At 42.0% G+C, this 25,533-nt stretch overlaps 1 protein-coding gene across 3 annotated transcripts in view; it reads right to left on the reverse strand.

Annotated features, from left to right (window-relative positions):
* EDEM3 (ER degradation enhancing alpha-mannosidase like protein 3) overlaps nucleotides 1–25,533 on the reverse strand; it is a 37,193-nt gene that overhangs the window by 3,870 nt on the left and 7,790 nt on the right. The window contains exons 3-20 of one of the 3 annotated variants that reach the window (XM_083743820.1): nucleotides 24,997–25,097; nucleotides 23,487–23,526; nucleotides 22,522–22,634; nucleotides 21,005–21,158; nucleotides 19,204–19,338; nucleotides 17,689–17,794; nucleotides 16,686–16,783; nucleotides 14,793–14,918; nucleotides 13,360–13,443; nucleotides 11,479–11,562; nucleotides 10,405–10,529; nucleotides 8,976–9,141; nucleotides 8,428–8,582; nucleotides 7,476–7,629; nucleotides 5,401–5,595; nucleotides 3,199–3,364; nucleotides 1,668–1,853; nucleotides 530–577 (exon numbers count right to left, since the gene is read on the reverse strand). In XM_083743820.1, the coding sequence (XP_083599946.1) occupies nucleotides 530–577; nucleotides 1,668–1,853; nucleotides 3,199–3,364; nucleotides 5,401–5,595; nucleotides 7,476–7,629; nucleotides 8,428–8,582; nucleotides 8,976–9,141; nucleotides 10,405–10,529; nucleotides 11,479–11,562; nucleotides 13,360–13,443; nucleotides 14,793–14,918; nucleotides 16,686–16,783; nucleotides 17,689–17,794; nucleotides 19,204–19,338; nucleotides 21,005–21,158; nucleotides 22,522–22,634; nucleotides 23,487–23,526; nucleotides 24,997–25,097 (2,236 nt within the window). Of the gene's footprint in view, nucleotides 1–529; nucleotides 1,083–1,378; nucleotides 1,854–3,198; nucleotides 3,365–5,400; nucleotides 5,596–7,475; nucleotides 7,630–8,427; nucleotides 8,583–8,975; nucleotides 9,142–10,404; nucleotides 10,530–11,478; nucleotides 11,563–13,359; nucleotides 13,444–14,792; nucleotides 14,919–16,685; nucleotides 16,784–17,688; nucleotides 17,795–19,203; nucleotides 19,339–21,004; nucleotides 21,159–22,521; nucleotides 22,635–23,486; nucleotides 23,527–24,996; nucleotides 25,098–25,533 lie in introns of those variants that run through there. The other 2 variants (XR_014565537.1, XM_083743821.1) reach the window with 2 other exon arrangements.

Raw genomic sequence — 25,533 nt, forward strand, 5'->3', positions numbered from 1 at the left:
TTTGCAATGTTCAGGAGCCAAAATGTTCGGGGAACTAAGCTGTCCAATTCCAAGGTACGGCTGTATCTGTTTTCAAGCTGTTTTCAAGCTTTTATCAAATAAACACAGCTATTAATAATGTCATAATTAACCCTCTTATTACACATGTTTGAGAGTTTGAGGCTGATAGTTATTTTTGGAACAATTCCGAATAAATTTTCTGCAAAGAAAATATATGCATGGTTTCCAAGGTCTCTAAAAATCAATTACTATAATCTGCCCAAAGGACCCTTTCGGTCTGAACTAACCAATGGCTGATCTTTCAAGTGGTTTATCTGCCCCAAAGTTCCTAGAGATTATTAGTGTCCATATGTCACCTATGAGACCAACATGAGAACAGCACCTCAATGACTTGAAACATACATTACTCATGAATCAAGGATTAGGCTGGTTTGTTTTGCATCACAATTCAGCATTGTCAAAGCGAACATCCCAAAGGAGAAATGCTTTCAGAATTTTGGGCAAAAACATACAGATGTTTGATACTTACTGCTATCAATAATGTAGTTTGGAATCATTTTATCTTTAAATATAGTTGCTGAAAATCCAAGGGTAGCACAGGAAGAAGGGAAAAAGCACATACGCATTTTTAATTCAGAAATTTCCTAACTTACAATGGCAATTCATTCATTAACATAGCTGCTGCTTTAAAAAATGGTTTGAAGGGACCGCACACCAACACAAGAATACTGTTGACATGCCCTCCCTGCGTACAAAGGCATCCTCGCTTTTGACTTTCAGACACCTTTGGAAGATTATTTTTTTGCTATGGGGTCTACGACATCCTTTAAAATGTCCCTTGAGCAGCCAATCATTTTAATTATTGCTTTGTATTGCTTTTAAATGTCTTTATGTTGTTGTACACCGACCCGCTGTTTTGTGAGAGGGCAGTTTCCAAATGCTTTTATAAATAAAATGTGATACAGCGGTCAGAAAGTTGCCACCTGAAGAGAAATATTCTAGGAACATAAAAGGCGGGAGAAATCCAGGGAGCTTTAAGGAGAATGCTAAATTGGCCCTAATCAAGAAGAACCTACTTGCATCTTGAAATGGATATGACAGCCCTGCAAGCCATCTTAAGTCAGCCTTTTAAATTATGTTCCTGCTAAAACACCCCAATGGGAATCAACAGGACTTCAAGGTGGGATAGTGCTCAAAATGAGATTCATCATGCCCAAGGCAAATTCACTGATTTATATGTTTAACTACTGTAGCCTTAAAACGTTCTACCAATTACCTGAAAACCTGGAAAATTAGGCTGACAAGTGTATAATTTCTTGGATTTTTACTTAAGTTGGTGTTCTATTGGCTACCTCCTCAGTCCTTTGGGAAGACTGACCTTAGTGCTGTTATGCCAGGCATAGGCAAACTCGGCCCTCCAGATGTTTGGGGACTACAACTCCCATCATCCCTAACAGGACCAGTGGTCAGGGATGATGGGAACTGTAGTCCCAAAACATCTGGAGGGCCGAGTTTGCCTATGCCTGTGTTATGCATTTGCTGATCTTCCTGAGACTCGCATTCATCCTGTTATTTTGGACTCTCTCCTCATTCTATATTTTGAAATTTGGACTGAATTAACTGAGCCGGGGCCACCTTTCACACGCCAACATGGTTTTCACTCTTACCACGGTCTTTTGCTTTGTCAGAAAGCAGCACTTCTACAGCTTCATATTCCTGGATGGCATCAAGGATAATACTGCCTTCCTTGTTGAACAGAAACAGCATTGGCACAGTGATGTCGTCTGTATTCTTGCCATCGCCTGCCATCTGGAAGAGAGGGGCTGTGTCGCTGCTGCTTCCTTCATTGTCATCTAGGTAGAACAAGCAGGGTTTCCATTAATATTAACTTTCACCCACTGAATTCTCAGTGCAACTTGAAAGTTACTTCGACCTTCAATCAGTATAAAACCTGGTTAGCAGAATTCGGACCAATACAACCAGGTTCACTTATACAGTGGTACCTCGGGTTACATACGCTTCAGGTTACAGAATCCACTAACCCGGAAATATTACCTCAGGTTAAGAACTTTGCTTCAGGATGAGAAGAGAAATCGTGCTCTGGGGCCGCGGCAGCAACAGGAAGCCCCATTAGCTAAAGTGGTGCTTCAAGTTAAGAACAGTTTCAGGTTAAGAACGAACCTCCGGAACGAATTAAGTAAGTAACCAAAGGTACCACCGTAAAGGTAAAGGTACCCCTGACCATTAGGTCCAGTCGTGGACGACTCTGGGGTTGCAGCTCTCATCTCGTTCTATAGGTTGAGGGAGCCAGCGTTTGTCTGCAGACAGCTTCTGGGTCATGTGGCCATCATGACTAAGCCGCTTCTGGCGAACCAGAGCAGCACACGGAAATGCCGTTTACCGTCCCACCGGAGCGGTACCTATTTATCTACTTGCACTTTGATGTGCTTCAGAACTGCTAGGTGGGCAGGAGCTGGGACCAAACAACGGGAGCTCACCCCATTGCAGGGATTCAAACTGCCGACCTTCTGATCGGCAAGCCCTAGGCTCAGTGGTTTAGACCACAGTGCCACCCGTGTCACTTATAATACATACCAATTTTAAATAAACTTCTAGCTGCCTCTTTGTCTACAGGCAAGGTGCTGGTCCTTATCTTTAAAAATCCTAAATGGCTTGGAACCCGAATACCTGAAGGCATGCCTCTTCTCATACAACCCACTGTGAGCTCCTCAGCAAAGGTGGGATATGAATGTAATACAGGCAACCAGACCATCTTGAAGTCTTCGACAGCCCTTAACCAACCACCTACTCTATCAGAAATTCATTATTCAACCACAAGGGCTTTTTCACCCATGAGGCATCCTGGTTTTTGGAATAAACTCAGTATGCGGCACCCATACTGTAATCCTTTAAATGCCAAAGTATTTTTTTAATTTTATTTAATGAGGCAATTTGCATTGCCCAAGCCTTAACCTGGGTAATAGTTTGCATTGCTTCATGCCGTACACTGAATTAGAAGGAGGTAGTATATAAAGGTTTAAAAGGTTTTAAATTAATAAATACTATAGATAGGCTGGGGTACACATCAAAATTATTCACATTAAAATTATTAAAGTGCACGAGTCACACCTGCCTTAACATTTCAAGTGTGTCACTGTTAACTAAAAAACCTTTATATAAGTTTTCTGTTTCACTTACCAATAACAATGCCACCTATAGCCCCAGCTTTTTGGATGTTCCGTGCCTTTTCAGCAAACATGCACTGCCCTCTTTGCATCAAAGCAATTTTATCCTTCAGCGCTTCAGGGTTGGTGATCTCAGAGCATCCATTATATGGTTTACTGACTGCAACAAATCCTCTTGCCTGTTGAAGAGATGAAAGGCTTTAGTAGTCGGTATTCAAGCATGTAAACATTTGCATTTTTCACACTAAACTATATGAAGAGCATACTAGGAAATACAGCCATCATCATCATCAGGGCCAGATTTAGGTTTGATGAGGCCCTAAGCTACTGAAGGTAATGGGACCCTTTAAATGCCCAGCTGTCTTTGTCAACAACAAATTGTCCCTGTTTTTTCTGTTGAATATACGCTATATGGTGATTTATGGACCTAATAGGCATCTAAAGCCATTTGCACATGCAGAATGTAGGCACCCTATATATAGAAATGAGTAAACCAGTTATGTTTGAGGGAGCAGGCTAGCAGGCAGGGCCTATGACTTGCATCACAGGAGCCTACACAACACAAAACACTGTTGCTGTACGTAGGTTTTGCTTTAGTTGTATTTTATGTTATATTTTGGAATTGTACATCCAGGGTTTTTTTCTTTAAAATTTTTTGGGGCCCCCAAGAGAGTGGGACCATAAGCTATAGCTTGTTTAGCTTATATGTAAATCTGGCAGTGATCATCATCCAACCCGGGGTTGGTGCTCTTAAACCCAGTGAAATCTAACAGCTTCGCCACACTGCACTGGATTGTGCCCAATAACTGCAGTGAAGGCAGTTATTGCAGAATTCATTCATAGAATCATAAAGTTGGAAGGGACCCCAAGGGTCATCTAGTCCAACCCCCTACGATGAAGGAATCTATCGCCCAACGTGGGGCTCAAACCCAGAACCCTGAGATTAAGAGCCTCATGCTCTACCAACTGAGCTATCCCAGTAGGGTAATTCATTGCATGCTAAATCAGAATAGTGGCATTTGAAGCTACTGCACTTTATAAAAATGTGTTGCCTGCAACAAATCATGCGTCAGCTGATACTCAGGACGTTCAATCACGCTTTCCAGCCAGATCCAGACGCATTTCTATCTGCCCCACACCTGACATCACATAAGCTGTCAGGTATGGGATGGGTGGGCGTGGTTTGAGGCAAATGGCCTGGTGGGCAAAATGGGGAGCCTCAATTGGCTTCATACATTAAACAGTCTTGCCCAGCGCCTATTCAGACTGTTCCCCTCCACTCCACTCTCATTCGAGTTAGCCATCTGCTTTTGGCCTTAGTTATTCAGAGTTGCTTTGTTTTCTTGACTTAGGGGGCTTCTAGAACAACTCCTCTTCTTGTTATTTTTTAGACTTAACACATAGAATAAGAGAACAAGGAGAATATACGTTTAAAGAGATTGGAAAACATTTGTGGAATATACAGGAAATAATTGTGTACAGCTGAAAACGCTGGCAGCATTAAGATAAATTCAACAGGTTTTGATGGATGCAAGAATGGAATACTGAATGGTATAGTTTTTTGTAAAATATGCGGGGATTTATGTATGGAAAGTAAACCATGGAAAGAGAAGAAGGGAAGTCATTGATATCTTAAGGATGTATAAATGAGTATTTTAAATTGTAAAACAGTAAACTTAATAAAATTATATATAGTACTATAGTATTATATATAGTACTATAGTACTCTTGTTTTAGATAAATTAAAGTTCTGTATGTTAACACTGGGGGACGCAGGTGGCGCTGTGGGTTAAAGCCTCAGCGCCTAGAACTTGCCGATCGAAAGGTCGGCGGTTCGAATGCCTGCGGTGGGGTGCGCTCCCGCCGCTCGGTCCCAGCGCCTGCCAACCTAGCAGTTCGAAAGCACCTCCGGGTGCAAGTAGATAAATAGGGACCGCTTTCTAGCGGGAAGGTAAACGGCGTTTCCGTGTGCGGCTCTGGCTCGCCAGATGCAGCTTTGTCACGCTGGCCACGTGACCCGGAAGTGTCTCTGGACAGCGCTGGCCCCTGGCCTCTTAAGTGAGATGGGCGCACAACCCCAGAGTCTGTCAAGACTGGCCCGTACGGGCAGGGGTACCTTTACCTTTACCTTATGTTAACACTTTCCCATAACTTCCGTATAAACTATACAAGTGGTTGCTGTTTTTAATCACAAGGCTGTAAAGACAGAACGCACCCCTGATTTGTGTTTGGAGAGGTCCATTCCAAACTGCGCAGGCCCAGCTGTCAAAACCACTCTGCCAAAGAACGGGTGGGAAACAATTTGAACGGCACGAGGAGGTAGCTGCTGCTCTTTTTGTTGCTGACTGGACAGCTCAATCATTTCTTGCATGAACCGTAGACCATCCTCCGCATCGAGTGAGCTTGCTGCCTAATGAAAAAGTAAGCAATATCTAGCATTTTTTCATTCTAACCCTGCAGACAAAACATGCGACAGTATTTTCTGAGGAAACTTGCTAATTACTTTGTTCTGAACTTCTAGACATCCAGCGTTAGCCAAAATATTTTAGAATTAGTTTTTGTTTTTATAAATAAATAAATAAACAGTTATTTGTATCTGACAACACTTCCAAGGGTATTTTCAGTATAAAATTCCACATGCATGCTAAAAATATAAAAACACAGGCAAAAGAACCATTACACTGCCAGCAGCAAGACACAATATTCCTCAGTAAAACAAAACAGTTCAGAGAACTCAAGATGCCCTCTGGAATAAAGCAGCCCTACTCAGTGCCAGAAAGTCCTCAGCACAGGTGAGGAGAAAGGCTAACCTGGAAAGTTCTAGAGCCTCGGTATCACCACTGAAAAGGCCCTGTCATGGTAATGACCTCAAAATTTGAAACACATTCAATTCAACCTCGCAGCTTACCACTAACAAATATTTTGAAAAACTTGTCTCCCACTAAACATTCAGACATGATTGAATGGACTACTAGACAGTATAACTGTGTTACTTAGTTTGTGTAACATCAGGAAAAGGGACTTGTTGTTCAACAGCTTCATAGAACATAGGGCACGTATTTCAAGAATACTTTCTTGTGTGCCTAAATTTAAGAGTGTCAAATATCTGTAGAATTTGTACTGTTAAAACAGAAAGGGGTCAAACCATCGCAAAAGATGTTGAAATTTTGGGAGGTTGGATAGTTACAGTGGTCTCGGGGGTGGAGTGCACATATTCAATTAATTAATTATTATTATTACTTTGTCAAAATACAAAATAAAAATAAATGATGTGAGTGTATAAGGATTAGTAAACAAACTCAATGACTTAAGGGCAATACCCTTATAGGTCAGTCCAACTGAAATACAGTGGACCATCCGGATACGAATTAAATTTGTTTTGGGGGTCTGTCCGCAACCCAAAAAGTCTGTAGGCAGAGGCGCCGCTTCTGAACACGCACATGATGTGATTGCTTCTGCGCATCCGGCGAAACCTAAAGTACACACTTCGGGTTTGCCGCATTCGTAACCTGAAAGTTGCGTATCCAGAGCGGTACGTAACTAGAGGGTACACTGTATAACCTTATTAAGTTTTTTTTTCTGCCATTAGTTCAGATGAGCTATTGGTATCCAAACTGGCAGGGTCTGGAGCAAAATGAATTGATTATAAATTAAAAATGATTATAATTAAAATTGTAATTCTAAATAAATCATTATTTTATATGCAGGTAGTTTGTTCATGGGATGCGGGTGGCGCTGTGGGTTAAACCACAGAGCCTAGGACTTGCCGATCAGAAGGTCGGCGGTTCGAATCCCCACGACGGGGTGAGCTCCCGTTGCTTGGTCCCGGCTCCTGCCCACTTAGCAGTTCAAAAGCACGTCAAAGTGGAAGTAGATAAATAGGTACTGCTCCAGCGGGAAGGTAAACAACGTTTCCGTGCGCTGCTCTGGTTCACCAGAAGCGGCTTAGTCAAGCTGGCCACATGACCCGGAAAAACTGTTTGCGGACAAACGCCGACTCCCTCGGCCAATAAAGCGAGATAAGCGCCGCAACCCCAGAGTTGGTCACGACTGGACCTAATGGTCAGGGGTCCCTTTACCTTTACCTAGTTTGTTCATAATGGAAAGTCTTAATTTATTCCAATGTATTATATCCATATTTATACCTCTCCAACCTGTACTATAATTAAACTGAAACAACTTGTTTCAAATAAAATAAAATAAAAATTAAGAGTGCCTGGATGTCAACTTCCTACTACTGCATAAATGAAGACAATTACACTGAGGGGCTATGACAGGGCAAGATCTTACTTGAATAGCATGTTGCACCAGTTGGACTCTTCCATCTTTGAGGTGAATCAAGCTGACTCCCATCTTCTTTAGGATCTCTAAATGCTCAGGATTGCTGGCCATGAAATCCCTGGCTCTCAGGGGGGGCTTTGGTCCGGTGCCCAAACTCTCTTCCCTGCAAGAGAAAGCATGCCATCTACATTTTAAGAACTGAATTGATGGTGCCTGAATAATATACATGAGGTGCATAAGACTAAAACATGCTATGCGTAGCCGTCAGAGGCCACTGAACGGATAATAAAATGCATGAAAAGGCTTCTGGAAGCTGGCAGGCTGAAACACAAGCCTTGCTTTCTCTTATTGCACACAGATGTTTTTGAATACAACTCCCATCATCCATTACAAATAGACAAGTTGCAATCAGGCTGGGAAATTCTGATTCAAGAACCTTAGGCATATTCAATTGCAAGGAGTCATCCAAACCAAGCTACATTGAATGATTTCATTGTTATGTGTTAGTCAATGCATAAAAGTATATCAGCTCAATATAAGCAGCTGTATCACCTAGTTAGGGACGCGGGTGGCGCTGTGGTCTAAAACACAGAGCCTAGGGCTTGCCGATCAGAAGATCGGCGGTTTGAATCCCCGCGACTAGGTGAGCTCCCGTTGCTCGGTCCCAGCTCCTGCCCACTTAGCAGTTCAAAAGCACGTCAAAGTGCAAGTAGATAAATAGGTACCGCTCCAGCGGGAAGGTAAATGGCATTTCCATGCGCTCCTCTGGTTTCGCCAGAAGCGGCTTTGTCATGCTGGCCACACGACCCAGAAGCTGTCTGCGGACAAACGCCGGCTCCCTTGGCCTATAGAGTGAGATGTGCACACAACCCCAGAGTCGTCCGCAATTGGACCTAATGGTCAGGGGTGCCTTTACCTTTACCTATCACATAGTTATGAAAGGTATAAACAATGCTCTTACGCTCTGGAAACACCCCTAGGACAACTCTTGTCCACCACATTTTTCAGAGGTTCCCTGATGCTCTGAGCATACATTGGGTCATTTGGAAAGAGGATCTGAGTGTTGGGGCATGTCCAGTCAAAGTTGCTATCATCCAATTCTGTGTATTCTGTAGTCTGCAAAGGGGAAAAGAGGGAGAATGTAAGCGTTGTTTTCTCTTTCTTTCTTTCTTTAACCATGCGCAGTCACAATATCCAAATGTGTTTGCAACGAAAGCACAATTACAAACCTTCCAACCACAAAAAGGAATATGCAGAGTTAAAATGTCAATCAATATATTGTTACAACTGTACAATTCTATGATTCTATGTAAGGAATCAAGATACAAAAGACCAAATTTTCATTTAGAAACTCATTACCTAATTTACGTTTGCATAAACAGCAAAGAATGGCACAGTTTGTGCAACAATGGAAGAATAATCTAAAAATATTCTAAGAGTTACTTTTACTGAGGAAGATAAAAGCTAGCCTGCAATTAAATCAATTGAAAAATATGAAGCAACACTCACAATGTTTTTCCTAGGGGCCGTTTGGTTTGCAGTAGATAGCCAGAGAGGTAGCAAATGAGCTTCTGTGGTAAAGATATAGTCTTCTATATCGAAAGTCAGGTCTTCCTTATCAGCAAAGAGCAGGTATAAATATTTAAACATTTCAGCCAGGAAGAAAGAATCCATCCTAGAAAGAGGAAATAAATAAACTAAGTATCATTTTTCCTTCTTGATACACAGTCGTACCTTGAAAGTCAAACAGAATCCATTCCGGAAGTCTGTTCAACTTCCAAAGCGTTTGGAAACCAAAGCGTGGCTTCTGATTGGCTGCAGGAAGCTCCTGCAGCCAATCGGAAGCCCCATCGGACGTTTGGCTTCCAAAAACAGTTCGCAAACCGGAACACTCACTTCCGGGTTTGCGGCATTCGGGAGGCAAAACGTTCCAGAACTAAGCTGTTCTGAGAACCAAGGTACGACTGTATCACTAACAACAAAATGTAATGCAAGATATAGTTTTGAGTAAAGTCAAAATGACAACTAATGGGAAGAACTTCGCTAAGTTTTTCCAAAGAATGCATACATGGCTAAAGACTAAATAGCAAGACTTTCACGTAAAGGATCGCTTAGTCTCGCATGATCCTGCCCACCCACTTGGGTCACTGATAGAAATCCTGCTCTGCGCCAGCATCTTAAGGGCCTTCTCAGATGCTGTACCTAGAGGCAGAACTTCTTCCCCCAAGGGCCTAATCTGACCGCCTCCTTATTGACATTTCACAGCAACTCAGTCCAAACAGTCCAGTTTGGATGTGCCTTCAATTATTTGTATGCTGTTTTGATGTTGTCACCTTATTTTCTGCTTCTGATGAGGACTTGGACCCCAAAAAAGTGCCTTTTCACTAGCAGACAGCTATTTCTGTTCATAGAAGGGCTGTTTCTGCTGTGAGAAAAGTGACCCCAACTTCTTCTGCTTGTATGAGCTTGAAGACCTTTCAATTTTGCCCAATTATGCCACAACAGGAGTGGGAAACCTTTTCTGGCTAGTGGGTCAGATCCTAACTTCCTTGACAGCAATTCTGTCAGGTGGGTGGGATCACCTGACATTATTATGAGGCAGGAAGTTCCCCATGCCTGAAATTCGTCTTCCGTTAGGGTTGCACAAGTTTACAGAACGGCACTATTCTCCCACCTGTGGTGGTTTGGATCTAAGCCCTTGTTTTCATGCTATTTAAATGTCTATTGTTAAATACATTAACAAGTTAAATACTTAAGTTAGGTGCCTTGAGGAGGATAATATATATATATAGCTTAATAAAATAAAAATCATGAAACGTTAACTTTTACTAAAGTATTAAACCAGTGAAGATTTAATGTACAAAAAAATCCTACCAGCATGAATGCATGCTTGCAAGATTAAATTAGCAAAACCTAGCTATGCTTTTCAGCTAATTACCTGTCTTCATGGCTTCCAGTACGAACATCCTTCATAGCAGCAAATCCACAAGGTACACGAGCGTATTTATTTAAGTTTTCAATTAGTGTTTTTCCTACTTCTAGGTAGTAAGGATCTCCAGTAGCCTGTTTTTAAAGGAAGATTTGTTGCACTTACTCCTAGAGATACGCTATACACACAATACATTCTTATCTGTTATTATACTTTGATATTTGACTTCTGCACACATTTTAAAGCCTTCGATTTAAAGTCAAACTGCACTGCTAAATACATCCTAGCCTGGACGGAAGAATATTCGCAGAGGGAGAAGAGAGCTGAGAAACTGTTTGCAGTCAGCAATTCAAGGGGCTTCCCAGCCTTAATAGAAAGTTCCTTTATCTTGCGCCACAAGTTAGAAAGTCTCCAACTCATCGTATTGTTAAAAATACTTGCTCTGCATAAGTATTGTTCTTGACCATGCATAAGAAGGTGCCAACCCTCTGAGACCGGAAGTACAGCAAACCCGCCCCACAAACAGGGAAAAATCAGAAGCCCAGGGAGGAAGTATAGATGGAAATTACCATTCTCGGCTGCTTGCCCTAAGCATCTGATAACAATCCTACTTATATTACCTTTCAGTTTGGAAGTTGGACTTAGCTATCCCAGTTCATAATCACCAATAGGCCTCCTTTTTCAAAGCCCTCTAAGGTTAGAGGCTGTGTGAAGTAGTACCTGCTGGCATAATTTCAGAGCAAGTGAAAGAGAAAAATCTCTTCCCACTATTCACGATTTTGAAATACTTTCATATCCTGCCCCCAAGCCCCAATTCATTCATTCATTCTAAGCGAACAAACCTAATTCTCTTTAGTCTTTCTTTATGGGGAAGTCACTGCATATTCTTAACCATTATAGATTCCTCTTTTTGTACCTTATCTGTGCCTGTAATATTCTTCTTGAGATAAAGCAGCCTCTTCAGTACAAAGTATTTTAGTGCAACTGCATCACAGTGTCATAAAAAGGTGTTAACGTTTTCGATTCCTTTCCTAAGATTATCAAGGATTTAAGACACCTTGAATTTGAAGAACAAAATCTTACTTTATACAAGAAATAGGTACTCTCTGCAAATTCTGGCCTTAAAGGATGTTGAGCCCAATGAACCCGGAAGTCTGTTGTGAAAGCCTGAAGGAGAAAAGAAGACATAGGAAAATACTAAACTGTACAGTACTTTGGTCACAGATGCTATTATTATTATTATTATTATTATTATTATTATTATTATTATTATTATTATTATTCCACACTTCATCCGAAGATTGCAGGCCAGTTCACAACATAAAAATACAAAATGAAAACATAAAATACATAATAAAAACAAGAACAGAACAAAAGCAATAACCCCACCCCCACCCACAAACACATTGAAAAAGACAGAGAATGTTAATCAGCCAAAGACCTGGTAAAAAAGAAACATTTTGCCTGCTGCCTAAAAACTTATCGAACAGTCCCTGTTAGCCAGGCAGGCAGGCATTTTCTTTTGCTGTCATCCTCACCTGTAAAATGAGGAGTAATCATCTACAGCACAAGGGTTTTGTGTGGATGAAAACAGCATTCCCAATATGTTAGGTGCTATTTTATTATTCCCCTGCTACAGATTAGCTATCAAGAGAAGTTTGCAAAGTTCACTCAAACATGACAACTCTATGCTAGGCCAAGGTCTCCCAGGCTCTCGTCTGACATTATCCACTGGGTCACAATCTCAGATACAGGGAAAGGAAAAAGACCAAGATATAGGATAGCATCCAGTTAGTCCTATTCTGAGTAGATTGATGGACTTTAGATACGTCCAATGATTTCAAAGGAAATACTCAATATGACTTAGTTGGATACCACTCATAAAACTAGATTCGAAAGTAAATGAGTTGTGAACATATGGCAAAGCTTTTCACTGTATGAGTGTGATGTAGTGGATAAAATGGTTAAGAGCTGAATATCTGGGCTTGAATCACTGTCGTGCTGACACGTTTGAATCACTGTCACACTGACACATTAGCCAAACCCAGGAGCAGTGGTTCGGATGAGACACTAAACCAGTCTCTCCCCGTTCATGTGCAACCACTGTGTGAACAAATGAGCACAAATATGAAAAAGGGAATTGCAGGCAGATGTAGTGATGCATGGAAAGATCTTAGTCAACCAATTGAGCAAGAAATGCACTAGCCTCCAGTTCCTACAGGAGGAACAGAAAGTTAAAAAGAGATCAAAATATGCAAAGGGATGCTGATTAGTGCATGAATGACTAATCAGTAATTAGAAATCAACATCTCCCCTTTCCCAGTATTATTATTATCCCCACCACTGCTCTGGTGAAGAAGGCCCAGCAGAGAATTTATTTCCTCAGACTTTTAAAGAAGAACAATCTGAGTGAGAGACTGCTGGTGTCCTTCTACCGAGGCTCCATAGAGAGCATTCTCACATACTGTATTTGTGCCTGGTTCTCCAGCTGTACAGCTAGGAAGAGGAAGGTGCTCCAGAAGGTCATAACCACAGCCCAAAGGATTATTGGTCATCCCCTCCCATCTTTGGAAGAACTGTACGGTTCCCGTTGTCTTAGGAAAGCAAACAATATCCTGCAGGATGCATCTCACCCGGGACACAGTCTGTTTGTACTACTGCCTTCTGGCAGGAGATACAGAAACATCAAGTCAAGGACAAATAGACTGAAAAATAGTTTCTATCCAAGAGCTGTGGCCTTCTTAAATGCAGTAACTCGATAGTGTGACCTGGGAGTTTGATGGGTGTGGGTGTGGCTGGAATGTGGCTTGTTTGGTTGTTGTTGTTGTTTTGCTTTTGTTGTTTTTAAGGGATGGCATCCAATTTCGTTGCACTTGTGCAATGTTGCACTTGTGTAATGACAATAAAGAATCTATCTATCTATCTATCTATCACAATGATAATAATACAAGCCAACCGCCTTACCTCTGGAAGAAAGTTATGCTTTTTTATCACCTGATACAACATCTCGTGAGTTTCTATAGCTGGCCTGATATCACCTTTCAAGACCTATAATCCAAACAGATAGTACCAATGTAAGGCATTTTAGATAAGCCCCTTTCCTGTCAGATAATGACCAATTCCATATCTCCCACCACCTGCCCCCAGCCCATGGTTATTCCTTTTTCTTACACAGGCCACGGCGTAAGACAAGGAAACATCAGAGAGCAGAATGGCACTTGGTTAATTAAGCAAAAGACAGAATAATCATATGTACACATGTGCTGAAACCAGTGATTAACATATATTTGGTTTGGTATGTCAGGTTGGCCATATGTTTATATTCTTAGCGTTAAAGTTATTAGCTCAAAGTTATTAGGAACTGCTTTGAGAAAATTGCTTTCTGGATATCTTAGATGCCAAACCAGATATTTCCAAGAGTACTCGTGTATAGAGGAATTAAACAATGTTTATGTAATGATATTCCTAATGCATTCCCAGCCACAGAAATTTCTACTCCAAAATGATGTGGGTGGGGACAGGAAAATTCTCTGAAACCTTGCAAAAGGCAAATAAGGAAGGAAAATGTGCTCTCTTATTTGTGCAATCTCTCCTTCCTCTTCCCCCTCCCACCATGGTTTTTGGCAAAATGGCTGCTGCAGACTAGCAAAACACAAAAAAGTAAGGCTTGTTTAAGGCTGTTTATTTGTCTGCAGTACCATAAGCCGGACCAAATTTAGAAGCTACCGTTTATAGAGGAAGGAAAGGAAGATTTACCAATAAAGATCGAAATACTGAGAGAATATTCTAGTCAAGAAAAAAATAATTTTGGAACACTGTGTATTAGAGGCAAGAGAAGGAAGTAGCAGCTAATAACATAAAAGAAAGATTTAAGGATGTCTAACAAAATATCAACAAAACTCCTTAAAAATGTGAGAGTAGGGCATTTGGTGGGCAATTAGTAAGTAAGCTTTATTGTACCAAAGGCCATGACAAAACCATTAGAACTGTTGCTCTAACGATACTATGAGCCTATTTTAGATGTTTGATATGCGTTATATAATATAGACATGAGAATGATACGCTCCAGGTTAGTGGGATACAAAAGAAATTTAATTTTACAAAAATCTGATTTTATTTGCAGAACACAGCCACCAAGTGTTGATTGCACAATGCTAACACGGCTAGAGACAGCAATTGTAAAAGATTATTCTTCCCCACCGGAAGACTACTTTTCTATGACATCATATTTCAAGTTCAAAAGCTTACACCAACCATTCTTTGCTTTTTTTTTCCAATTACAGCGTCCTGAACATTTATAGAGCTTTGAAAACAAATACTTCTCACCTCAACCCCACAACTAAATAGTCATCACTGGACTGAAAAGTTAAATGCTACTGCACCTCTGATAAACCTACCTGCAAACCAGGGAAAAAGGCTAGTAGGGAGTCCATCCAGGTCCGAGCATTAAGCATTGGTTTGTGTATGTGCACATCAAGCAGGAGAGGTGGTTGGCTAATGTATCTCATTATGGCATCATAATGCTGCAAAACATCAGACCCTGGTGAGCCCACATTCATTTTTCATACCAAATTCATTTGCAAAGTTAAGATCTAAACACACTAAATTGTATGTTGCACTTGCCTCTCCTTAATGTCATGCAAAACAGCTGAGAGGACACCGAACCACACAAGAGAATTAACAGGAGAGTAAGTCATAGGTAAAGGGAGAAAGGGACTCCTGACCATTAGGTCCAGTCGTGGCCGACTCTGGGGTGGTGGCGCTCATCTCGCTTTACTGGCCGAGGGAGCCAGCGTACAGCTTTCGTGTCATGTGGCCAGCATGACTAAGCTGCTTCTGGCGAACCAGAGCAGCGCACAGAAAAGCCGCTTACCTTCCCGCCGGAGCGGTACCTATTTATCTACTTGCACTTTGACGTGCTTTCAAACTGCTAGGTTGGCAGGAGCAGGGACCGAACGAGAGCTCACCCCATCGCGGGGATTCGAACCGCCGACCTTCTGATCGGCAAGCCCTAGGCTCTGTGGTTTAAGCCACAGCGCCACCCGCGTCCCTGAGTAAGTCATACAGGCTTCCTAATCAAGAAGAGTCCAGCTGAGAAAGGATGGTAAGAAAGACTCATGCAACTGGCCGCAACAGCAAGGGGTGCAATTTCTGCCACGCTTGGCTTAACGTTGGATAATTTTTGTGCAGTGCATTCATTAAATGAAATTAAACAGGCAGGAAAGCTGGAGGGGTGTCATTCCAGGAATTTCTTGTTCCTCTTTGAATGATTTAAAGCTTGAGCTCCCACAGCCCTGCCATATAACAAAATTGCTAAATATCACACAGATTAATTGTTTTACCCTCCCTTCATGTTTGAGCTGGATTGTGACACATAAGCTGCTCTGCCTTTAGCACATCGCTGCTCAGTAAATTCCCTCAATCTTTTAGTCAGGGCGACATCTGGAATTTGTTTAAGTACAGTGGTGCCCCGCAAGACGAACGCCTCGCAAGATGAAAAACCCGCTAGACGAAAGGGTTTTCCGTTTTGGAGGCGCTTCGTAAAACGAATTTCCCTATGGGGTTGCTTCGCAAGACGAAAAAAATCTTGCATCCCCCCGCGGGTTTTTTCCGCTTTTTCCGCCCTTTTCTTAAGTCGCTAAGCCGCTTATCAGCTGTTCCGCTGATAAGCCACTTAACAGCTGATCGCTGGAAGCCGCTTGACAGCTGTAGCGCTAATCCGCTAAGCTGTCAATGGGCTTGCTTCGCAAGACGAAAAAACCGCTAGACGAAGAGAATCGCAGATTCTTTTCGTCTAGCGAGGCACCACTGTATTTTAAAGTTGATGCATCAAGAGTTCATGTAAGGAGGCTAGCAGCCTTTCACCTGAATAGGGTTTTACCCAGGGAGATTAGCTTTAATAAAAAGCAACACAGTCCAGTCTTCATCTTTCGCAAATATATTGCATGGTGTTTGTTCATAAAATTTACATTTCCAACTCACAAATGTAGCCAATGTTTCACTACTAAGGCACTTTGAATAGGGATACTCAATTAAATTCAAAGGGAATCCTTTAACAAGCCCTTCCTGTAGATTTATTCATGTCTGGAGCCAGATGGACTTTTATGGCAAGCAGATACTGGCCAGTGGTCGCTTCTTAGGATATGCTATGGTACCATGGCAAAAAATATTTTCTGGTTCTGAAATAATACATTATTGAGGGAAGAAGTGCAACTGATGCTGCAAGGAGCCATACAACTCATTATACCTCATGAAATGCACCTCATGAAAATCTCATGCAAGAGACTTACCGTGTTAAATCTTTCTAGAAAACTGTCATCTCCAAGCAAGACGTAGGCCTTTAATAAATACTCGTAATATGAATCTATACCTGCTCCAACACCACTATCTAGGAAAAAAGATGAAACACCTGTTATATATTTAAGATTGACCTTACAACTAGTTTTCATTCCTGCGAAAGAAGCCCCTGTTAAAGAGTTTGGGCAGGAGTACAGCCAAGAAACAAACAAAGAAACTGTGAGAAGTTGCACTCAGCACAATACAATACTTTCTGTTTTATTTCTTAAAATCCACATGGATCAGGGGGTGGGTAGTCTTTGCCACCCTGATGGGCACCTTCCAGCTTGCCAGCTCTTCAAGGGCTATGTACCAGCAAATACACACAGGTAGGTGCAGCTAAAAAGGTTCTGCCCTGGTTCTACCACACATGCACAACACATTCGTTCATTCATTCATTCAGTCAGTCAGTCATTTGTTCCTTCATTCACACCCCACATTCATTCCCATCCCTGTGCTGGACCGAGAGCAAAGGTTTAGCCCTCTCCATGGCTGCAGTGGGACTATTTCCCCACCATTGCCGGGTGTGGAGAAGGCGGCCAGCACTCCGACAGGGAAGAAGATGGGGCTTCGCAGCTTCGTAGGCCTGATCCAGGCCACAGTGTAGTTTAAGCAAATACTTTTCTAGCATTCTGTTCATCTGCATAAAACACTTCTATCAATTCCTTTTATTTGCTCTTCTACTTGCAGGAATGTTTGCCCTTCTTTAGGTAAAGATGGTTGAACCAAATAAGACCAAGGGGAGCAGCCACAAGCAACTCATCTTATTTATAGCCCATACATTTAAAAGGTTAACTACTCATTCATTAGGTTGCAGCCTGACAAATCCTAGGTCTCTCATGTCAGGGTAAGAATACAGGCCTCCCCAGCATGAAAGAGGTCCAATACTGCATATGTGCTTTGCAAATTCCCATTTCTGCATGAGCCACAAGGGCACACAGTTGCAAAGTGCCATACCTTTGCGGACCCAATCACCCGTATGAATATTAATTGTGACTCCCACCAAGTTGCTGCTGCGTTGCCTTTTCTCCCAAAGAAAATCAAGTGCCTTCCGTGCATATTCCTGCAGCAAACAAAGTCAACATTTCCAGTTAAATGCTGTTTAAATACAATGGTGAAAATGGGGGGGGGGGGGAAATCTGATGCAAACAACTGGTGTATCCATTCATTCCACATTTATAATTAGAGAGCTCTGAAGTATTTTGCATAGCTAAATTAAGGTACAAAGGAGTAAGTCAGACCCACTGATATCATGGAATTAGGTAACTTACCAATTGATTTCAATGAGTCTATGTAGAGCATAGATCATGGGTAGGCAAACTAAGGCCCAGGGGCCGGATCCGGCCCAATCGCCTTCTAAATCTGGCCCGCAGACCATCTGGAATCAGCGTGTTTTTACACGAGTAGAATGTGTCCTTTTACTTAAATTGCATCTCTGGGTTATTTGTGGGACATAGGAATTTGTTCATTATTATTTTTTTCAAAATATAGTCCGGCCCCCCACAAGGTTTGAGGGACAGTGGAACGGCCCCCAGCTGAAAGGGTTTGCCGACTTGGCATAGATTAACATAATCAATGTTAATCACCCAAAAGCAATTCTCTCCTTTACAATTATGACACTCCTTGCTGCCAATAATGGCTATTCATTCCTGATTCCACGTATGTCAATGGAGATTCTATCCATCAGCTGGAACGGCAGCCCTTCCAGTTTAAGAACCAGTCACTCTTTAAGACTGGAAAGAAATTACCAAAGTGCCATATGCACAGCCTTTAGATGCTACCCTGTGTAAATTGCTACTGTCACAAGCAACTAGAAAACTGCCAAATTACAAGGCCGCCCTAAGACTCACATAATACCCAGATAGTAATAGATAGCAAACAATTCCACAAGCAAAGTTATTAACAATGTAAGGGGGAGGGGGAAGAGAGAGACTAAATAGCTTAAGGCAATTTGGGTATTATTTAGGAAAAATCTGAACTGGGGATTTTTGGTCCAGCGTTCAGTCTATTTTGGTACAGTAGAGCAAAGCTACAAGAATATTGGTTGCTACTGTTGGGAATCAATATCAACATAATCAGCACACCATAAGAGAAAAAAAACATTGGTTTCTTCCTTGATGCAAGTGCAATGCCCACCATAAATACAAACACATGCCAATAAATAGCAGCTTACGGGAAACAAAGGTTTAACAATAAACTGCTGCTTATACCATCGAGTTTATGCCAAGATGTTTACAATACTGATTAGAGTGCAACAAACAAGACACTGATAAGAGCAATCCAAGTACAGAATTTCTGGAATATTTATCGCAAAGCCTCCGAATAGAGAAACCATTTACTAAACTCCTATTATGACAGATTTAGTTCCCAATTCAGCAATAGATATACTGACACTGAAATGCTATAAAACACCACACTAACAGAAGTTATAAATTAAAAAAAGGAATGATGAATTATAACCCGTATTCAAACCTCAAATATTGATGCTCCTGTGAAGCGGCTCAGAGCAGCAAACTCCAAGATCAAGGTACCTGCACAAGCTGTACAAGTGTCAGTTTCTGTTCCTGTTCGAGCTTCTGGACTCCTTACACCAAATTTTAAGTTAACCTAGAAGAAAAGGCACCAAAACCGTTTACTGCTACAGTAGTAAATTAAGCAATCAAATTTAGCAGATAGAACGCAACTTATGAAAACTGCATGAAAAACACGGTCCTTGAGTTCAGGATAGAGTTTTAAAGCAAAGTACCCGATGCACCAACAAAGGTCCGTATAGTTAAAGCTATGGTTTTCCCAGTAGTGATGTATGGAAGTGAGAGCCCGACCATCAAGAAGGCTGATCACCGAATAATTGATGCTTTTGAATTATGGTGCTGGAGGAGACTCATGAGAGTCCCATGGACTGCAAGAAGATCAAACCTCTCCATTCTTAAGGAAATCAGCCCTGAATGCTCACTGGAAGGACAGATTGTGAAGCTGAGGCTCCAATACTTTGGCCACCTCATGAGAAGAGAAGACTCCCTGGAAAAGACCCTGATGTTGGGAAAGATGGAGGGCACAAGGAGAAGGGGACGACAGAGGACAAGATGGTCGGACAGTGTTCTCGAAGCTACCAGCATGAGTCTGACCAAACTGCGGGAGGCAGTGGAAGACAAGAGTGCCTGGCGTGCTCTGGTCCATGGGGTCACGAAGAGTCAGACACGACTAAACAACAACAACCCGAGGCACCATGAACAGTTGGTAAGCTGGCTTTCAGACAAATGTCAGAATTTGGTGCCATACACAAACAGACTTTATACAAACTACCAAAGTTAACATTAATCCTTTAGGTTTCCATTACCTGACAATATGGACCAAGACATCTTGACAAACACAAAAGTGCAACGTTCAAAACATTTATATTTCTTGGCATCGTGTAAAGTGCGTTAGGCTTTAGACACGAGAATGCTTGCACATATTTTATGTCATCTAGACTAAAATAGGAATGCTAACAGCACACTTCCAGATGACTATTTTAAAGCAACTTTCATGGCTAAGCATGTAGCTCACCACCTATAGACTATGGCCATAACTTAGGGTTGCCATATTTCAAACAGTGAAAATTTGGACAAGACAGTTGTTCAACTTGTTTGCGGGGGGCAAAGTTGTTGACCTTTTTTGAGCTATTTTTATGGAAAATCAGCAAAAACGACACTGACAACATGGGTTGCCATAGATCCGCATTTCCCCAGACATTTTGCTGCTGCCACCTGCATGTAGCCATAATCATTTCTGAAGTTTGCGGCAGCAGTTCCCAACACTGAAATCTCTGGTGCTTTGAGTTCAAGAACAGCTTGCCGTTTAGAATGGAGAGAACAGCGAGTTCACAGTAAACTCTGGCAGTATTCCTGACTTTCAAGCATACAGCGTGTTTGGAACAGAGAACTTGAAAATTAAAGGGCACAGGATAGACATGGTGGCAATCGTTTTAAATACAAAATAAGCTACAAACAGGATTAACTGGTATCGTATGCTTCTTAACAGATTTACATCTTGCAATCAAGAGATATGAAAATATACCATGGGATAGTTCAGTCAGTAGAGCGTGAGACTCTTACTCTTAGGGTTTGGGTTCAAACCCCACATTGGGCAAAAGATTCCTGCATTGCAGAGGATTAGACTAAATGACCCTTGTGGTCCCTTCCAACACTATAATTCTAGGATTCTATGAGAATTTATATCTAAATCAACAAGAATCAAAATTATCAACTGCCCTCACAATACATTATATACTTACTCGTGGATATGGAAGACCGCTGGTGGTGTTAAAAGCTGGCAAAAGCTTGTAGCCCAACTGTTTTGCCATATGCAGAAGTTCTCCGTTGTACCATTGCATGTCTTCACCCTTCTCTTTCAGCATGATTGCTACTGAGTGCCCACCTAAAAGACCTCTAAAAACACAGAAAGGACAAGAATGAAATTCAGCACATAAAAATACCAAGCTCAAACATGGTATTGCTTAAGGGCTGGTGCCAAACGTTCAAGCATTAGCACTTTCTCAACTGGGGCTGACAGTGACCCCAGACATCACTGCAGCAGAGCAGAACAGCAGGGTGGGGAGGATGGATTACATCTCCCTGCAAACCGCTTCCTTAAACTGCGGTTAGCACATTTATTTCACATATTTATTACACTTCCCATTCCCTTCCAGGAGCTCAAGGTGGTGTACACGGTTGCCCACCCCCATTTTATCTTCAGAACAACCCTTTGAGGTAGATTAGGCTGAGAGACAGTGATTGACCCAAGATCAACCAGTGAACTTTGTGGCTGAGTGGGGATTCGAACCCCAGTCTCCTAGCTCATAAACCAACACCCTAACCATTACACAACACGATCTGTATCAGTTCCAAATGTAAGTCGAGTAGCAGAAAATAAAGTCAACAGATCTAAATGCTCTTCACTTCTGGAGAAGACGTTTAAAATGGGGCTATGTATATACAGTCGTACCTCCGCTTATGTATCCCTCCGGTTACGCATGCGCAGAAGCACTCTACGTTGCACGTGCGTGAGCAGAAGTGGTCTCTCCAGTTGCGAAAGCCTCAGGATCCGGCCAGACCTCTGGAATGGATCCCGTCTGCAACCGGAGCTACCACTATACTGCTATTCCACTGGAATGTTGAAATCATGCAAAATATGGAGTACAGAATGTAACTTCCTGAGAACTTAAGAAGAGCTCTGCCAGGTTAGACTAAAAGCCTAGATTAGTCCAGGATCCGGTTTCCTACAGTAACCAACAAGGTGTCTGTAAGAAAGCAGGACAGAAGGGCAAAAGCTCTCTCTCACTTTTGTGCTCGAGCAACTTGCATTCAGAGAGCTGTTGCTGCTGGGCATAGAGGCAACATTTATCCATTGCTAGTTTTATCCCACGTGAATCTGTCTAATCCCCCTTTAAAGCCATCCAAATCTTAGGCCATCTCAGCTTTTAGGTCTTTAACTTATCTAGTCCTTATGCAAACATTTCCCATAAGTAGGGGGAAATGCCCACGGTATATATTATTTCAGCTATCAAACTTTCACCAAAGGACACTTCTTAGGATTTGAGCATGCAAGGTTGCAGCTAAGTGGAGATGAATGCAGGAAAAGCTAGAACTAAAACTTTTGCTGCCTGTTTCTTAAGGTAGCAGATGCACCATTTCTATTATTCTTAAACACTTATGGAACAGGCATATTCACCTCCGACTAAAAAGCAGCACAGAAAGTACCAGAACTCGACAAACTGAAATGTGGTTTGTTTTCCTCTGGCATCAAACTTACCCAAGGACTCTTATGTTAGTTTCAAACACTGATACTACAATGTCGTTGTCTAAATTAACATCTCTGATCACTTTTTTGACAGCCTCTTCAAACTCTTTGGTTTTATTTAACACCTGCAAAACAAAAATTAGCTGTAAACAATTTGATCCTCCCTGCTGTGAAACTTATTAATGAGGAGGTAATTACAGATATCCTCCCAAACCGGACAACTGACTTTTGGGCAGGTTTCAAACTTCCAGTATATTACACAAGACCTGTAAGATCGCTTGGATCTGGGGATTCTATACTCGTGGGAAATTGAACCTTACCTCCAGAGGTCAACTTATGTGGCTAAATAAACATATCAGGAATGTGGATGTTTAGGCACATGATCAATTCATCATCCGATACATTCCACATACTGAGCTGGCAGCTCCACTCATATTTACCATGCCACTCACTGCTAAACCCACTTTCAGAAGTTTTGTAATGTCGCAATTAAGTGTGGGCTGAATTGCAAGGTGGGTGTAGGGAGATGGGAAATAAACCACACTTATTTCAAAAGCACCCACAGTTCCTCCTGAGTCATCCAAGTCTGTGAGGGCAAAAAGAAACAGAATGTGCAAAAGAAGCAAGGGGGTGATGCAAGCAGGAAGAGATGAAGTACAAGTTGACAGGAGAGGGATAAGTTCAAAAGAGTTCCTGGTATGGAAGAGGAGAATGAGATACAGAGCAAGAAGGCTGGTTGGGTCTCACAGTATTTAGAAATACTCTTGTATTCTCCAAGGCCGGTCCTAAGTCTGAGACTATCAGGGAACCACTTTTTATTTGCAATACAATGCGGAAACCGTTTTTCTTCATAATAATAAAGGTCTCTAAAGCCATCTGATTAAAGTGGACTTAAACCATAAGTTACACACACATCAAAGAATTTACTTCTAAAAAATGGAAGTGCAAGTATAACATTCAGAAGTGACCCAACTTACCACAAGAGTGTCCAAAGTATCAATCAGTGTCAGTGAAAACCTGAGTGGGGGAGAAGCAAGCACAAGAACACATTAGAACCCAGTACACTTTATCTGTAGCGACAGCAAAACATCCAAAATACAGTATGACACATTATTACTAAGAAAGAAGACATCAGTTTGAATGGAGAAGTTCCGGTGCAAAGGAGCCAGAACTTCATTGTGCATGTTTTGAGTGCGCAGGAGGAACAAAACTAGCGCTCTCTTCGTAGTCCTCACACCTAGTGAAACAAGATGCTGTCTGCAATTCTTGTATTTTCTTCAAGGCATTGGTACCTGCCCTCTCCCAGACAACTGCTGCCACCGATGTCAGAACTCCACTATTTTCGGTATCCACTTTTTAGGCCAAATGTGCAAAAGTTTACCACATATTTGGTGTATGGAATTTTATCCAAATAAGTACAGTGGTACCTCTGGACGAGAATGGGATCCGTTCCGGAGCCCCGTTCGCCTCCAGAAGCGAACGCAACCCGCGTGTGCGGGTTATAATTTGCCACTTCTGCGCATGTGCGTGATGTCATTTTGACCATCTGCGCATGCATGAGCGACAAAACCCAGAAGTAATGCACTCCGTTACTTCTGGGTCGCTGCAGCACGCAACCCGAAAATACTTACCCTGACGCTACTTCAACACGAGGTATGACTGTACTACAAAGGAAGTAAGGTAAAAAGGTAAAGGACCCCTGAATGGTTAAGTCCAGACAAAGGCGACTATGGGGTTGCAGCACTCAACTTGCTTTCATGCCGAGGGAGCTGGCGTTTGTCCGCAGACAGCTTTCCGGGTCATGTGGCCAGCAGGACTAAACCGCTTCTGGCACAACAGAACACTGTGACGGAAACCAGAGCACACGGAAACACCGTTTACCTTCTTGCCACAGCAGCACCTATTTATCTGCTTGCACTGGTGTGCTTTTGAACTGCTAGGTTGGCAGAAGCTGGGAGAGAGCAACGAGAGCTCACTCCGTCGTGGGGATTCGAACCACCGACCTTCTGATTGGCAAGCCCAAGAGGCTCAGTGGTTTAGACCATAAAGGAATTAACCAACTGCAACTTATTCCAGCCATGAAGCAATATAGCTAGATGGAAGGAGGGAGTGGCATTGACTTATGGCTCCACAATACAAACTTCGCAATCTGTGTGGCATGGGAGTAGAGCTTTGCTCTACTTTCCATAAAACCCTTAGTGTAAGTTAGAGCTTGTATGAACAAAAGCCTTCGCAAATAGATTCTGCTTATGTATTTTTTTGTGGCAAAAAAGGACTGCATGGGCAGGGCCCACTTCCCAATGAAGATTCTATAAAGTGCCTGGGTCCAGGGGTTATTTCCACATTATTATATCCAAAGACTGTGGAAATGAATGCATTTGCCTGTGTTTTTCTTTATAAGGCACGTGGGGCTGTGTTTCTACAGCACCGAACCTGAAACAAGATTTTTGCTGTTTCACTGAACTAAAATTATTTCGAAGTACTAACTTTCCCAAGGCATCATCCACATCTCCACGACTTGGTTCTTGACCACGAACTCTTCCACGGCAAGTTAAAGGCATGAGCTCGTCGGCTGGGTAGGCATGTTCCTGTTTAATGCAAAAAAGTGCAAAGGGTATGCTGAAATTTGGGGTACGTTGGTGGTTAGGGAACAACAAAATGGACAAGATTACTGAAACATACACATATAAACGTATGCAAGTATATGTGTATTGAATACAAAATATAAGTTACCCAAGCTATGGCCACTGTATTAACAATGAAGTTCTCCAAATAATCCAGATACTGACAGATGAGATCTCCAAGTTTGTATCTCATTTCATATTTCTTTGGAAGCAAATAGGAGCATTTGCACCTCCTCAGCATCACCCCATAGAAGTGTGGAAAATTCAACATTGGTCCAAGGCTACAAGCCCTGTGCAATTCTTTATAAAACCCCAATGGAAAACAACTATTTTTAAGCTGCCATCCTAACCCCATAGAACTCAGTGAAACATATATTCAACTAGACACGTATGGAATTGC

The sequence above is a fragment of the Podarcis gaigeae genome, assembly GCF_964106915.1.
Source record: "Podarcis gaigeae genome assembly, chromosome: 6".
NCBI lineage: Eukaryota > Metazoa > Chordata > Lepidosauria > Squamata > Lacertidae > Podarcis > Podarcis gaigeae.